The sequence below is a fragment of the Budorcas taxicolor genome, chromosome 2 (genome assembly GCF_023091745.1).
Source record: "Budorcas taxicolor isolate Tak-1 chromosome 2, Takin1.1, whole genome shotgun sequence".
Lineage (NCBI taxonomy): Eukaryota > Metazoa > Chordata > Mammalia > Artiodactyla > Bovidae > Budorcas > Budorcas taxicolor.
Window position 1 is genome coordinate 5,596,212 of NC_068911.1, and position 15,667 is coordinate 5,611,878.

General features: G+C 47.2%; 1 protein-coding gene across 5 annotated transcripts in view; it reads left to right on the forward strand.

Annotated features, from left to right (window-relative positions):
- TRRAP (transformation/transcription domain associated protein) overlaps nucleotides 1-15,667 on the forward strand; it is a 91,070-nt gene that overhangs the window by 7,983 nt on the left and 67,420 nt on the right. For 4 of the 5 annotated variants that reach the window (XM_052636085.1, XM_052636086.1, XM_052636087.1 and 1 more), the window contains exons 5-19: nucleotides 394-498; nucleotides 1,427-1,510; nucleotides 2,267-2,323; nucleotides 3,917-4,042; nucleotides 5,579-5,656; nucleotides 5,854-5,942; nucleotides 6,760-6,856; nucleotides 7,628-7,766; nucleotides 8,989-9,067; nucleotides 9,661-9,895; nucleotides 10,489-10,855; nucleotides 10,942-11,039; nucleotides 11,475-11,669; nucleotides 12,517-12,708; nucleotides 14,645-14,810. In XM_052636085.1, the coding sequence (XP_052492045.1) occupies nucleotides 394-498; nucleotides 1,427-1,510; nucleotides 2,267-2,323; nucleotides 3,917-4,042; nucleotides 5,579-5,656; nucleotides 5,854-5,942; nucleotides 6,760-6,856; nucleotides 7,628-7,766; nucleotides 8,989-9,067; nucleotides 9,661-9,895; nucleotides 10,489-10,855; nucleotides 10,942-11,039; nucleotides 11,475-11,669; nucleotides 12,517-12,708; nucleotides 14,645-14,810 (2,107 nt within the window). The remainder of the gene's footprint in view (nucleotides 1-393; nucleotides 499-1,426; nucleotides 1,511-2,266; nucleotides 2,324-3,916; nucleotides 4,043-5,578; nucleotides 5,657-5,853; nucleotides 5,943-6,759; nucleotides 6,857-7,627; nucleotides 7,767-8,988; nucleotides 9,068-9,660; nucleotides 9,896-10,488; nucleotides 10,856-10,941; nucleotides 11,040-11,474; nucleotides 11,670-12,516; nucleotides 12,709-14,644; nucleotides 14,811-15,667) is intronic. The other variant, XM_052636088.1, reaches the window with a different exon arrangement.

Sequence of the window (15,667 nt, forward strand, 5' to 3'; positions counted from 1 at the left end):
AGGTAACTGGACAGCTCGTCCCAGGAGCTGAACTGAGATCATGCAGGGAGATGGCCAGTGAAGTTTCGTTGGTGTTCTGCTCTTTTTGTCTTAAATTCACACCCGCTGCACTCACTCGTGTCCTTCTGCTGGCAGTGGTGACGAGGTATGAAAGAAACTTTGGCTTACTTGGCTTGGTACACAGCTGCAGAAATACAGAAAATGCCAGTTTGTAGTGCGTGCTTTGGATTACATGTAAATGGTTTGCCGGACTGTTTGTAGGGTGGGTTCCATCTTGTAGCTTGGCGGCCCCCAGTGCTGGGTGCAGGCGTGGGGGACACTTGTGGGATGCAAAACATGATCTTGGAACTCTTGGAAGGGTTTCGTATTTACACCTTTGTTTCTCTTCAACAGCAACTGCGGAAGCTTGTTCTTGAAATAATTCATAGAATACCAACCAACGAGCATCTTCGTCCTCACACAAAAAACGTTTTGTCTGTGATGTTTCGCTTTTTAGAGGTAACATTTGAGAGTTCTTTTTATTTAGCCACTTTCAAAGCTTTTTTCTTACAGTAAAATCCTGTCTGTAAACAACAGTTTCTCTTTCAGTAAAATTCTGTTTCACAAATAGAAATTTGCTTAACTGCCTGTGTTCTCTCACTTTGCCAGCCAGATTACTAAGAAGGATTATTAAGTGAAGATCTTCCTTGGAGTCACTGGGGGCTTGACTCGACATAGTGGGTGGTAGCTGGCAGACTCTGAGCTCGGGGGCCACTGGCCTTGTGCCTCTGTGTTTGTGTCAGGCACGGTCGTCATGAAGAGTTGTTCAGATTCTTGGGTTAATCCACGTGGTACCTGCTCAGCCAGCTTCTGGAACCGTTTTCTTGCTGTCCTCAGTCTTGACGTGTTTAGCATTCTGTCGCACTTCTGGGCCCCTTGGGAAGCTGAGCTCGGGAGGGCGTAGCGTTGGTCTCAGGTCTTGGCTCTGCCGTGTGTCGGCTCTGCCATGTCAGCCTCATTCCTCTTGCCCTGAGCCTTAGCTGCCTCTGTTACGATGTGGATGACACCCCAACTCTCGTGATGGGTGTCGTGTTAGCACAGGGTCCAGTGCACATGGGGTGCTCAGCTATTATTCTTCTGGCAATCCTTGCAAGCAGGGAGACATGTCTGTTGTTAAGACCTTGGTTTGTAGTGTGACTTGCTGGTTACTCATCTGCTGACTCTGGCAGAACCTGCCGGTCGGGTACCTTCAGGTGGTCACCAGAGGCCACGGACAAGTCCTGTCTAGGTCAGCTGTGTTCTGTGGGTTTATCAGCTTTCTGCAAATCACATCTAAGTGGGTTGATGGAGGGTGTATATGCAAAAAATGCTGAGGAAATACTCTTTAATCTTTTTAGTAAGTTAAGTTTTCAGTAATATAACTCTTCTAAATGCTTTTTTTTTTAAGACGGAAAATGAAGAAAACGTTCTTATTTGTCTAAGAATAATTATTGAACTACACAAACAGTTCAGGCCGCCCATCACCCAGGAGGTAAGTGGTTATTCTGATGGCATTTATGAAGTGTACTGACAGATTCCTTCTGCTGTGTGAATTTTTCACTCTGAATTTCCTTTCTTCTTTTTCCCACCTTACGTGTCTGTCTGTTTTGTAATTCTACTGTGGATAACATATCACATCCTGATTGTTTCCCTTTGCTTTATATGTATGTGTTTTCCCAATCATAAAGAATGTTTCGTAAAGTTAATTTATGATGGGTATTTAATAATCTTTTACAGTTTTGGATATTTAGGGCATTTCAAAATTTTTATTTCATAACCGTAACCTAGTATTTGTGTACAAATTAAATTACTTTGTAGACTGAGTTTGTAGCAGTAGGACCCCCAGGTCACAGGTGTCACGTCCTGATGCCTCTGAGCTGGGTTGCCCCACTGGTGTCCAGAGGGCTTCAGCAGCCTGTGAACCTCGGTGCAAGGGAGTCTCCCCGGCTCACTCCCTCCAGCTCGTGCTGTTACTAGTTTTTGAAAGACAGGAGGTGGCATTTATTATCATTTTCATTCCTTTGCTCTCCCTGAATTAGAAAGCTTGTTTTCTTTTTATCAGTCTTTGCTTCTTTTTCTTTTTTTGGTCTGTGTGTTCACATTCATTGCCTATTTGTATCTTGAGTCTGGCATTTTTCTTGCCTGTTTCATGAGATCTTATTTATGGAGACTATTGATATTTTTCTTACTGTAAGCGTTTTCTGTTTACAAATATCTTTATATTGTCCTTTTTTTTTTTTTTTTTTAGATTCATCATTTTTTGGATTTTGTGAAACAGATTTACAAGGAGCTTCCAAAAGTAGTGGTATGCTGTTTTTTATATTATTTTGAATTTATCATTTATATTTATGCCTTCCTTATTCCAAAGGGTTGAAAGAATAATTGGAGGGGTGCTAATTTTACAATGAGAAACGTTTTGTTTAGTCAAAATCTAGGATGATAAATTGTTGCTGTTCAGTTGCTAAGTTGTGTCCAATGCTTGTGGCCCCATGGATTGCAGCATGCCTGGCTCCCCCGTCCTTCACCATCTCCCAGATAGCGATTGATAAATTAGCCACTTCAAAAAAAGAGTCCTTTTGGTTTCATTGTTTAAATACTGCATTTTTACATAAAGCAGTGTATTCTAGAAGTTTTGTATCACAAAAAGGAAAACAAATTGTCCATAATTATCCTTTAATTTGTAAGCAACCATCGACGTTGCTGTTTCGAGTTTCACTTTGTGCTTTGTAGAGATGGGTTGCACTCAGCCTTGAAGCTTTTGAGGGAGTGGTGTATACTTGCAGCGTTTTTCTGTGTCATTAAAATTTTTCCGTATCTTGAAAGAACTGCTTCTGAGCAGGGCCACCCGTGTTCAAGTGTGTGGAGTGGAAGAGGAGCGCCCCTCGCTCCCCGTCCCCCCCCCACCCCCCCCACTGCAAGGACTCGCTGTCACAGTGGGGTGCGTCCTCCAGGGCTCTCCCTTTGGCAGTCGTCGTTCTGAGTGACCGATAATTCTGCCGTATTGGTGTACTCTGACCTTCTCCCTGGTTCCCCCCATTTTTCAATTCCTTGCTACCACCAGTAATGCTGTAGTATAAGATCATTGTGCACAAATGTGTTTGTTTCAGAGTTTCTACTGTAAAGGGTTTTTTAAGCTTGAATTTTAAAAAAATTAACAGATGGTAAAATTGTTTTTTGTTTTCTAAGGATTTTAATCTGCTGCTGCTGCTGCAGTTCAGTTGCTAAGTCATGTCTGACTCTTTGACCCCATGAACTGTAGCCCACCAGGCTCCTCTGTCCTCTATCTCTTGGAGTTTGCTCAAATTCATGTCCATTGAGTCGGTGACGCTAGTAGTGTATAAAACTTACATTGCCTTCTAAGTTATCGAGTTATCATTGTGTCAGCTACTGTTTTGATCAAAGAGCTATTTTTCATACGAAGCTGTCTTTTTTTAACATGAAGCCCAAATTCCACTGAGAACTAAGGATGCCAGTGAGGTCCTTCCTGGCCTTTTAAAATGTCTCCTGGACTTTGCTTCTGTTGCATATCTGACCTTATTTAGGAGACTGGGAAGTTAATTCAGTAGGGACCAGCTCCTGGTTTCTTATCACTAGAGAGCTGGGTTGCATCCTGCTTCATTGAGGTAACAGTGTAACATGGCACGCCTTTCCTCTTCCATCAGCCAGGAAACACTAGTAGAGGGTGCTGTGGGCAAGTCTGTTCTCTGTTGTCGGAGATGGAGAATGTGTTGTGTATCTTCATGGCCTTGAAGGAAGGGGCCTCCTAGGACTGTGGGGTTGGTGTTGCATATATGGGCAGGACATTGAGCGTCCTTCGCGCCCCACGTCAGGCGTGTTTTATTAAGAGGAATGTTTGTGTTTGACTTCAGAAAAAATGACTTCTCTTCTTTTTCTGTAGAACCGTTACTTTGAGAACCCTCAGGTGATCCCCGAGAACACCGTCCCTCCCCCAGAGATGGTCGGAATGATCACGACGATCGCTGTGAAGGTGAACCCTGAGCGTGAGGACAGCGAGACAAGAACAGTACGTGTCTCGGTTGTTTTGCTCCTAGCTTTGCTTTTATCCACGTCTTCTCCCCTGGTGGAGGAAGCCTGAGGTCTTGACTTTTTAGACCCCTAAGCTTTTTAATTTTTTTTTTCGTAAAAATTAAACACATGGAGGCGTTTAAAATAAGCAAATAAATGTGTGTGCGCACAAAAGAGCCTCAGTGATTGTGCTCTGTAGGTGTGCACGGGAATTGTCGCTCACTAGTGATACAGAGACACTCAAAATCATGGTGGAGTCAGAGCAGCTGACCCTGCAGGGGGCCCTGGTCTGCCCTTAGCTTCCACAGAAGTGAAGTCCCTTTAAACTACAGATAAACCTGTAGTTCAGTGCCTGCCCGTGTGGGCTCTGGGGACAGAAGTTCTAGAATGTAACAGCTCCACCACTTGCATTCTCCCATTGTAGGAAAGTTCATGAACCATGAGTTTTGTGATGGTAACACTGTTGTTTTCTGCAGCCCGTGTGTGGAATCTGTAGCACTGGTCACACAGGGAACATGTGTTGAGTGTGTGCTACAGTTGTGTTTTATGATGAAGTCAGGAGAATCATCTGTGTGTGTTCCACTGCAGTGTTTTGCAGACTGTTTCAATGTGAGCTGGGATAAATAGGAGACTGCATTTTAGTTTACAAGGAACAAAGCTTTCATTTCTTTGCTCGTCCTGAATTAGAGACCTCTGTTTGTCAGTCTTTGTGTTTCTTTTTCCACTTCCCTTTTCCTGTCCATTCATTGTCCATTTGTGTTTTTGAGTCTGATATTTTCCTCACCTATTTGAGATTTTATGTATTAGAAGACTATTTTTTTCTTATATTTATTACAGTTTTCCTGTTTATAAGTACCTTTGAATAAAACTAGGCATGCACGTACTTCTTACTGTTTTTCTTCGGAAAGTGAGGTGAAAGTGAAAGTCACTCAGTCATGTCCCACTCTTTGCGACCCCATGGCCTATACAGTCCATGGGATTCTTCAGGACAGAATACTGGAGTGGGTAGCCTTTCCCTTCTCCAGGGGATCTTCCCAACCCACGGATCGAACCCAGGTCTCCCGCATTGCGGACAGGTTCTTTACCAGCTGAGCCACAGGGGAAGCCCAAGAATACTGGCGTGGGTAGCCTATCCCTTCTCCAGCAGATCTTCCCGACCCAGTAATTGAACTGGGGTTGCCTGCATTGCAGGCGGATTCTTTACCAACTGAACTATCAGGGAAGCCCATAACAGATTTTTCAAAAAAATCTTTTTTTTAAGAATTTCTCCAGTGAGTTGAATCTCTGACACATTTTCTTGAGGATTTTACTACAAGTGATGACATTGTAAAATATAAAACCTTTTACATCGAATGATAATTCTTGTGCTTTGTTTTCAAAATATTTTGCTTCTTTCACCACAGATAATTACAGAGACGAGTCAGTGTTTTCCCTTCCCTTTATTTCGACCGGGTGGTGCTCAGCCGTGGGACACATGGGGGCTATATTAGGTGCCAAGGTGGTGACCACAGTCCTCTGTATTCCTCTCTTCCAGCATTCCATCATTCCCAGAGGATCGCTTTCTTTGAAGGTGTTGGCAGAATTGCCCATCATCGTTGTGTTAATGTATCAGGTATGCGTATTTTCAGTAGCTTCCCGGGTTTAAGGCTTCTCATTCTACGACACTTTACACACCCGCTTTTCTGTGGCGAATAGATGTGGGTGTTACACGTGTGCCGAGCAATGAATCTCACAGTGTCTTTGCTACGCCAAATTAGTTAGCTGTGAGCAGAGTGAGTAAGCGTGAGAATCTGATGTGTTTGCTTTTAGCTCTACAAACTGAATATCCACAATGTCGTTGCGGAATTCGTGCCCCTGATCATGAATACCATTGCAATTCAGGTATCTGCACAAGCCAGGTGAGCTTTCTTGGCCAGTGACGTAGCCGACCACCATAGCTCTTTAACCCAAGTGGCACTGTGCTTGCCGTCGTCATCTGTGAAACAGGAAACTTAGATAAACGTTTGCTTTAGCTTGTGTGCGTTTGTGGCTTTCCGAACTTACATTTTGATGCTGGTAGTAATGGTTTTCTCATCCCTTGCTTCGGAAAGGTGATGTGCCCCCTCTGTCCTTGGTGTCCTGTAAATTTGAAACAATCGTTAGGGCCTCCTGTGCTGATTTCAGCTCTGAGATGCTCCAGGCTGCCTCGCCGTCAAGCCTGTTTTCTTGCTGCTCCTCTTAGCATGAGGGCTAGGAGGCCGTTTTACCCCATTACCCTTAATCACTGACTGGGCCAGACCCCACGAAGCCTCTCAGCAAAGCATGTTCTCCGACTTCGTGGCATTCCTTCTCAGACCCTTGCCACTTGTCTCTTGACCTGCGGCCTGTCTGGCTCTGAGTCACTCGAGGGCAGGATCTAAGGGTGGACCCGCTCTGAGAACCCCTGTGGCAGAGGTCTTTCACTGCTCAAATAGGCGCCCGCCTTGGGGAGCAGGCAGGTCGGGCTCCCGTTGACTGTTGGGGTTCAGGTTGCAGCTGCTGCCCAGGGGCCTGGCAGAAATGCCTGCTTTATGTCTTTGAGGCCTCTTTATGTTAGAACTGCATAAAAGTGTGGGCACGTTGACTGTTGCTGCTGTGTAGAAAGCAACCTTTTGGGCTTGGTAATTACTGTAGGTGATACAATATCACCTAAAGAACTGACAGTTAATGTTGTTAATTTTATCACTTCTCACTTAGGCAACATAAACTTTACAACAAGGAGCTGTATGCTGATTTCATTGCTGCTCAAATTAAAACGTTGTCATTTTTAGCTTACATCATCAGAATTTACCAGGTAAGTTCACTGACCTCTGTTTTAAATCAGGTTTACTGAGACATAATTTACAAGGAGTAAAATTCACCTTTTGTGGGTGTAAAGTTCGCTGAATCAACAGATGCATACCTAACCACCAACCAGAAGATCAAAATACAGAACATTTCCATCTTCTGAAAAATTCCTCTTACACATAGTCAGTCTCGTCCTCCCGCCCCCTGTCCCTGGCAAACACTGGTTTGTCTTCTGTCCCCATAGTTTTTTGACTTTTCCAGAATGTCAAAGAGATGACAATTTTACAGTAGTAAAAAAAATCTGAATTAGATGCCCTTTGATATTTTGGTCAGCTTGAGTTACCGTGAATACCTTCCTGAGACGCCTCAGAAAGCAGATGTGACTTGAACTCATTCTGAGCTGATTAAAGGTGTCGTTTGTGACTCACGTCGATGGGATGACTGAGTGAAGAATTTTGTTTAACTTCGATGTTTATTTCTCCCTCCTTCCCTGTAACAGGGACCTTGTTGAAAGTTGGAAAGACGCAGAAAATAAAAAGGGCCTCCATGATCCCATTGAACTCCTCCTGTGTCGCCGCCTCTCCCAGCAGGGTGGCAGCGCGCAGACTGACCCGACAAGGCAAATGCTTGTTTGTTAGGCCTGTTACTTTCTGAGGGTCCTCTGAGCCAAATTTAGTCCTAACTGAAATTTTTTTTTGTTTAAAAATTTATGAAACTTGGATTTTTCTCAGCAGCCGCCCACCAGTGTAACTGCGTTGCTTTCCTCTCCCCGGTGCAGGAGTTGGTGACTAAGTACTCTCAGCAAATGGTCAAAGGAATGTTACAGCTGCTTTCAAATTGTCCGGCGGAGACCGCGCACCTCCGGAAGGAGCTGCTGATCGCCGCCAAGCACATCCTCACCACGGAGCTGAGAAACCGTACGTCCGCCCGGCCCCTGCGAGCAAGCAAGCAAGGGCTAGGCTGTCCCGCTCGGGGTTTCTGGCTCCGTGGGCCTTTCCCTGGTTTATTGCTGCTCTGGCTGTGTTTTCTCTCCTGGGCCTGTGTCTGCCTTCTTCCCTCCCCTCTCTCCCTCTCCCCCTCTTTCCTCTCTCTGCCTGCCTCCCTGTTTCACCTGCTACCAGGGTTCTTGCTTTAGCTCGTCAACAATTTCATAATTAATGTGACAATCTCCTTAGCCCAGTTTACCGTCTGAGTAGCTCTCAGTATGTCTCTGCCTTCTGACTGCCTATCTTTTGACACTGCAGATAGCCATTTGCTTTTTCTGACTCAGAGCCAGCGAGCTTTAAAAGATGAGAGGAAGACTGTTTTCTTTCTCCGTGCTGTGAAATGATGAACAGTTTTACATGGAATGTCTTAAAAATCTGTTTGCTGAGTGACTAGCTTTCGGTTTTCCTGCCAGCTGAGTAATAGTGACTTTGGAGGTGTGGTGGGGAGCCGCTCAGCGGGAGGCTTGTCCTTGCTGAAGTGCTGACGGATTAGAAATCTTTCTCATCTGTGTTCGGTCACCTCCGATCCAGCAGACAGGGTAGATCTTTCCCAGGCACTCTTCTAGGGCCGGGAAGCTTGGTTTCAGTCTTGTTAACTCTACAAAGAACAACAGGTTTCTAAGACACTACTCTCCGAAGTTAGGTTAAGTGTTAAGACTGGTTGAATTCAGCTTTTAGAGGCTGCTGCTTTTTTTCCTTCCAAACAAGATTTCTGATACTTATTTTGAAGCCCATTGTTAATTTACATAGAGAAGTATCCTTATTTCTCCATAATAACCAACCTTAAGATCTTTAAGAAGGACAACTTAAGGGCAGTGGATAAAGGGACATTTAGAGACTACTGCCTCCTGGGTGGTTGGTGCCAGCTTTTAAGGACCCTGGACTGACCTGAGTGAAGCACTGGGGCAGGTTCCACGCCAGGGACGTGAGGCGCATGGTTCGTCTCTGATGCTGATGTGTGTGAGGTGCGTGGCTGGCGTGACCCAGCAAAACCAGCATCTCAGACTAAAGCATTGTGGGTGCCTCCTCCTCCCCACTTTGCCAAATCTGGGCGGCTTGCTGGTGCAGAGCAGCGCCTGTGAAAGTACCGTTATGGGACTTGCTGGCCGCCTGGCTTGTTTGGTGACGGAGGCAATGGATGTTTGTGTTCCAGAGTTCATTCCTTGCATGGACAAGCTGTTTGACGAATCCATTCTGATTGGCTCAGGATACACCGCGCGGGAGACTCTCAGGTATGATGGTAAAGCCGGCGCTGGGGCCGGAGATCTGGCACTGTGTCAGGAGCGTCTCCACGAGTGTGGGCTATGGGCCTTTCCTCTCCCGTTGGATTGAGAGTTGCACGAAGTTTCGGAAACGCCTTGGTTTGCTTTATGTGCCTTGGCTGAATCCGAGTCACTGTCTTGATTTGCACTGTAGGTGGAGCTGTTTGACTAGTGTTGAGTGTTTTGTGTTGCACGTAGGAAATGTGACGCATGGCCTGTAAGTTACCAATTGACAGGCTGTGTTTGAGCAGCAGAGCGCATTCAGGGCAGGGCCCAGCTGTGGGTGGCTCTGCTCAGGCTAACCAGGCGTGACGGTATAAACATGGAGGTGCACTGGGGTGCATGAAGGCAACCATCTTTTTCAACTTAGAAAGTAAAGATTTAAGCAGTAAGAGAAGACTGGATCCTCCTAACCCTATAGCTGGGAGGAGGTAACGGGGAACCCGAGACCATGCGCAGTGTGCCCAGGCCAGCCGTTCTGCCGCCGGGGTCCCTGGGGGTGGTGGAGGTGGAGGCCTGCAGACCGGGCCGGGAGACACGCTAGCGGAGGTCTCTGTCCACAGGCCCCTCGCCTACAGCACGCTGGCCGACCTCGTGCACCACGTCCGCCAGCACCTGCCCCTCAGTGACCTCTCCCTCGCCGTCCAGCTGTTCGCCAAGAACATCGACGACGAGTCCCTGCCCAGCAGCATCCAGACCATGTCCTGCAAGCTCCTGCTGAACCTGGTGGACTGCATCCGCTCCAAGAGCGAGCAGGAAAGCGGCAACGGGCGGGACGTGCTGATGCGGATGCTGGAGGTGCGGTGCCCGGCACCCCGCGCGGCACGCGCCTTCCCCCCGCCTGGCGCTGTGTGCTCGCCCGGGCGCTCCGCTGGCGGTTCAGGGCCGCCGGGCCGCCGGGCCGCCAAGCTGGGGCCCCGGTGTTTAGACTCCCTGGGGGCGAGGCCCCGCTCCCTCATCAGCTGGGCCAGGGTCCTGGGGCGGGATGCTGGACCCTCTGTGCTGGCCTGCTCGTCCCCTGCCTGGGACAGCTGTGGGCCGCCTCCTAGGACTCTCAGGGCTGAGGGAGGCAACCACAGGCGCGCTCAGCACTCTGCTGGCGGCCAGTCTGGAGCGGTGTTTCCTGTGATGCTGTGTAGCCCCGCGCTCCCTTGTCCGTGAACATCTCTAGGGAGGTGTCCGGTGCCGGGACAGGGGTGGATCATGGAGCGGTCCCAGGGCATCGGGCCGATCACCCCCTGCTTCTCCCCCGGGGAAGTTCATCTAGTAACTCGGGAGGGGAAACAGCGACTCCAGCAGGTGGCTTGAGAGTGTGTTCTGTCCTCTGGACAGGTGCTGGGCCTGGTGAAGAGAGTGACTTGCGTCTGCCTTGCACTTTCCCTTCCTGACAGGTGTTTGTTCTCAAGTTCCACACCATCGCGCGGTACCAGCTCTCTGCCATCTTTAAGAAGTGCAAGCCTCAGTCTGAGCTCGGGGCCGTGGAGGCGGCCCTGCCCGGGGTGCCCGCGGCCCCTGCAGCCCCGGGCCCGGCCCCATCCCCAGCCCCTGTCCCCGCCCCTGCCCCGCCACCACCCCCGCCGCCCACCCCCGCCACCCCCGTGACCCCGGCCCCCGTGCCTCCCTTTGAGAAGCAAGGCGAGAAGGACAAGGAGGACAAGCAGACGTTCCAGGTCACGGACTGCCGGAGTCTGGTCAAAACCCTGGTCTGCGGCGTCAAGACCATCACGTGGGGCATAACGTCGTGTAAAGCTCCTGGTGGTAATCCCGCTCCTGAGTCGCTTAGCCCATGTTCTTCCCAGAGTAGGTGTTGCTCCCAGTAACTTACCGTGCCCTCTCTCTTCCAGAAGCTCAGTTCATTCCCAACAAGCAGTTACAGCCCAAAGAGACTCAGATTTACATCAAGCTTGTCAAGTACGCGATGCAGGCTTTAGATATTTATCAGGTAAGGCAGCGCCCTCAGGCCAGGTTCCTCTTAGGATTAAGATGCTAGTGACGGAAGGGGTCTCACAGTCTGTTGCCGTTTGGGTGGTCTGGAGTATTGACGGCCCGGATTGCGTTTGTTCTCCAGCACAGGGTTGCGTCATTGGTGAGAATTCTCCTGTCAGTGTATTTTGAGGGGCAGATGGTATAAAGGGAATGCAGTAGAAATAAGATTTAATTTTACTGAATTTGTTACTGGTAACAAGGTTAGGTTTTGGGGGTTTTTTTATTTTTATTTTTTCAAATTTTAGGTGAGAATAGATAATTTAGAAGATGGGGGTGGGCAGTAGACATTTGATTTCTGATTTTCTTACGTGCACCCCGCTCATCTGGTTGTGTAATGGAATACGTTCAGAGACTCGGTTTTGATTTCTGTGTTGTTGTTCCCCTGTGCAAGGTTCAGATAGCAGGAAATGGACAGACATACATCCGAGTAGCAAACTGCCAAACCGTGAGGATGAAGGAAGAGAAGGAGGTGCTGGAGCACTTTGCCGGTGTCTTCACAATGATGAACCCGCTGACATTTAAAGAAATCTTTCAAACTACAGTCCCTTATATGGTGGAAAGAATCTCAAAAAATTACGCTCTTCAGGTATGACACTCCTTTCTTACATTTTTTCAACATGTGTCGAATACTCGGTATTCCTTTTATTTCTAAATAACGTGCCTAAGGATAGTGCTTGTAGAGCAAAATTTATAGAGAACTGTTCATTTCAGTCACTCAGTTGTGTCCGATTCTTTGAGACTCCATGGACTGCAGCACACGAAGCTTCCCTGCCCCTCACCAGCTCCCTGAGCTTGCGCAAACTCATGTCCATTGAATCAATGATGCCATCCCATCAACTCATCCTCTGTCACCCCTTCTCCTCCTGCCTTCAGCCTTTTCCAGCATCAGGGTCTTTTCCAGTGAGTTGGCTCTTGGCATCAGGTGGCCAAAGTATTGGAGCTTCAGCGTCAGTCCTTCAGTAAATATTCAGGACTGATTTTCTTTAGGATTGACTGGTTTGATCTTGCAGTCCAAGGAACCCTCAAGAGTCTTCTCCAACACAGTTCAAAAGCATCAATTCTTCGGCACTCATCTTTATGGTCCATAAAGACAACTGTTAGGCCATAGTGAGAAAAAAAAATTGTTTTCCAAAGCTCAGGGTATTTTGGACCAGTTCCCTTCATAGTAGAAATTAAGTATGTATTAGACACAGGCTCTTGGTACTTGAGAGTGGGGAGGAAATGACAGATTTGAGTTCTTAAAGTGAACTGTTTGTTCCACACAACACTCAATAAATCGATTTTGATGGCTTTTTTTTCTTTTGGTGGATAATTCACGTCTGGGAGTGTCTGATACAGATTTGATTTTGTGATTCTGAAATGTCGATTGCTTTTGCTTGGAGCCGCTTCGTGGATGGGGCGATGTTTGTCACGTGCGTCTCTCGTTCTGACAGATTGTCGCCAATTCCTTTCTGGCAAACCCTACTACCTCTGCTCTGTTTGCTACGATCCTGGTGGAGTACCTCCTGGACCGCCTGCCGGAGATGGGCTCGAACGTCGAGCTCTCCAACCTGTATCTCAAGCTGTTCAAGTTGGTCTTCGGCTCTGTCTCCCTCTTCGCAGCTGAGAATGAACAGATGCTGAAGGTAGAGTCAGACCCAGCCCGCGCGTTGTGTTTGGGGTTGTTTTTTTGTCGTCGTTGTTTCTCAATGCTTTTCATCTTGAACAGAAACCGGAGTGGCTGTTTATATTTTCAAACACAATAATATTAAATTAATAAATGCTTACAACCAGTTGGAGCCAAGTGTGGAAAACCCTGCAGGTGTTTTAAAGCAGAGCTGCTCCTGGTCGCCTGCCGACCCAGGATGAGCATGTGAGAACTCTCACTCGCAGGGCTTGTCAGTAGTCTCAGCACCACTGAATTTTCATTTTTGAAGTCATTTCTTACATGAACCACACAAGTAGGGTAGGAGCACATCGTGTTCTTTTTAGAAAGAAAAAAATCGGGTGACACGAAAGAATAGAAGAGGAAGGAACGTCTGACCTCCCAGACCCGACGAGGAGCGGCTGGCTGTTGAGCAGCTCCCGTCGCACCCGCTTCCTGCCCGGCGTGTCATGTCTGTGTTCGTACCTTCTTGCGTTCGGCGCACAGACGCCCCGTCTCAGGCCTGTTTGCTCATTTCCCTCTGAATCAAGGACTGCAGCCAGCTTGTGTCCCCGTATTAAGGCTGTCCGGGAGGGGTGTGTTTCCTTACGCACTCCTCTGTGCGACTGATACTGTGCGTGTTGTGATGTCTCATCAGTTAGTTGATTCCAGCAAATGGCAGAAGCCAGTGCGTGCTTATGGCAGCCGCTGAAGGCAGCACGTGGAGCAAAAAGCCTTTTCAAAATTCTCTTCCCCGACAGCAGGGTATTTTAGTTTCTGCAGAAGGCTGAGTATTGCCAGCTCCGTCTGAAGAGAGATGTTTTCCTGTTGGGGGGACGTTTGAGAATGTAAAGGAGATCCATTTTCTTCTGAAGTAAATGTGACATAAAGCACCAGTAATTTGTGCTTGTGTGAGACAGTTTCCTCCACTCTTCCAGTTACGTAGTATTCAGTTACCAACAACCTTGACATTACTTTTGAGTTAGTATAACAAAGACAGACTTTCAGAAAGATGTAAAATATTTGTGTTCTTTGTGCACATTATTTAATATCTTCAAATAATACAATTTTTGCCAACCTCGGGGACAACTATATAAACCAGCAACCAACAAAAAGGAAAAGAAAACCTAACAGACAAGTCTAATGATGAGGTGTCTGAATGTTGTTGGAGAGGTGTTCAAAGAATAATTTGATAGAATGCTTTGTCTTGAGACTAATAGGGATGGCTTATCTGTAAAAGAAATCATGCCATATGCAGTTACGAATGGCTATGCTGATGGTTTGTAGTTCCCAGTTCATTTTAAATGTGCCTGCAGAAAAACTCACACCAAACTTAGCCTGTCGCGTGTCAAAACTGGGATTTGAAGTACAAGATAAAAAGCTAACCTGTTTTAAGCTATTCACTAAACTTTAAGCTAATAAAATGCTTTTTTGAAGAAAATACTCATGAACAGATTTTCTGATCAAGTCTTCTAAAACGTTCCGATCTCGAATGTCTTTTGAGGCTCTTCCCAACTTGGTGTGTGTAGTATGTGATTGGTAGTGAAGTTTCGGTGCTTTTGGGTTGCTTTTTGTATTTCGATAGTTATTAGACCGGCTTCTTTCGTCTCGTTTGATTATTTAGTCTTGGGGAGGGACTGTTCCCAAGAACTGCAGAGCCAACAGGCCCTCCAGGTCCTGCTGCAAAGTGTCTGTGCAGCATCGCTTACCTACATATTAGTGGTAAGATAGGAACCTAGTAAATGCTTTTTTCACAGCCAAACTGGGTGGAAAGCTACCTGTATTTTAAGAGAAATTAATTTGAGACAAAAGTTGGAAAGGTTCTGTTTGGTTTTTCTTTTTGGAAAATTCATCAAGATGACCTTCCCTTCCTCCCTTCGTGCAGTGAACCCTCCTCCCTTCGGAGCCTGTTAACCTGGTTTTCCTCCATCCCGCAGCCTCACCTGCACAAGATTGTCAACAGCTCCATGGAGCTCGCCCAGACAGCCAAGGAGCCCTACAACTACTTCCTGCTGCTGCGGGCCTTGTTCCGCTCCATTGGGGGCGGGAGCCACGACCTCCTGTATCAGGAATTCCTGCCTCTCCTACCCAACCTCCTGCAAGGTCAGAGCAGTGATCCCGGTTGCCGTTGAGTCTTGTGTGCACGCACTAGTTCTGGCTGACCGTGTTCGCTGGGGTTCCTCCCCTGCACCCGGTCATGGTGAGGGGACGTGTGTGCGTGTGTGTGTCTGTCGCTGTGTCTTGAGCTTTAAAGGGGTGGGTACGTCTCCCTGCTCAGAATTGATTGCGAGTGGGAAGGTCTTCGTTGACCTGAGTTAGGACGTTTTTGTAGCATTTGCGAAGCAGTTTTAGAGAGTTTAGTAAGGTCAGAGATCTCTAGACTGAAAGAGAACACAAAGGCAAAAAAACAAGTTATAAAGCTAATATAAGCCCTATATACAATACATAAAAATACATTAAAATATGTGTTTTTATTTAGTTGCTACAGTGCACAGACAGGATTCTTTCATTCCTGTGCATTAGGAATGCTTTCAAGGCTTACAGCCAAAGGGCAGCTCGAGTCCAGTGAATGTTCACAGATATGAACTGAGTGGACACACTGTCCTAGGAATGTCTTTTTTTGTTTGGTTTTTTGGTAACGGTGAGCTCTTGGCAAGGGATTGAATCTTCTTCTGTATTTTCTTTATAAATTCTTCTGAGAGAAGCCATTTATAGCATAATGTGCCCAGAAGGTACCTGGGAAAGCCTCAAGCATGTTGAAGCCAGTGTTAGTTGCTCAGTCGTGTCTGACTCTGTGTGACCCCATGGGATGTAGCCCACCAGGCTCCTCTGTCCTTGGGATTCTCCAGGCGAGAATACTGGAGTGGGTTGCCATGCCCTCCTCCATGTTGAAGGTAACGTGGCCCTAAGTCCCCCGGCAGGTGCTTAAGGAGGCCCGTAGGCGGGCTGTGTTGTCTGTA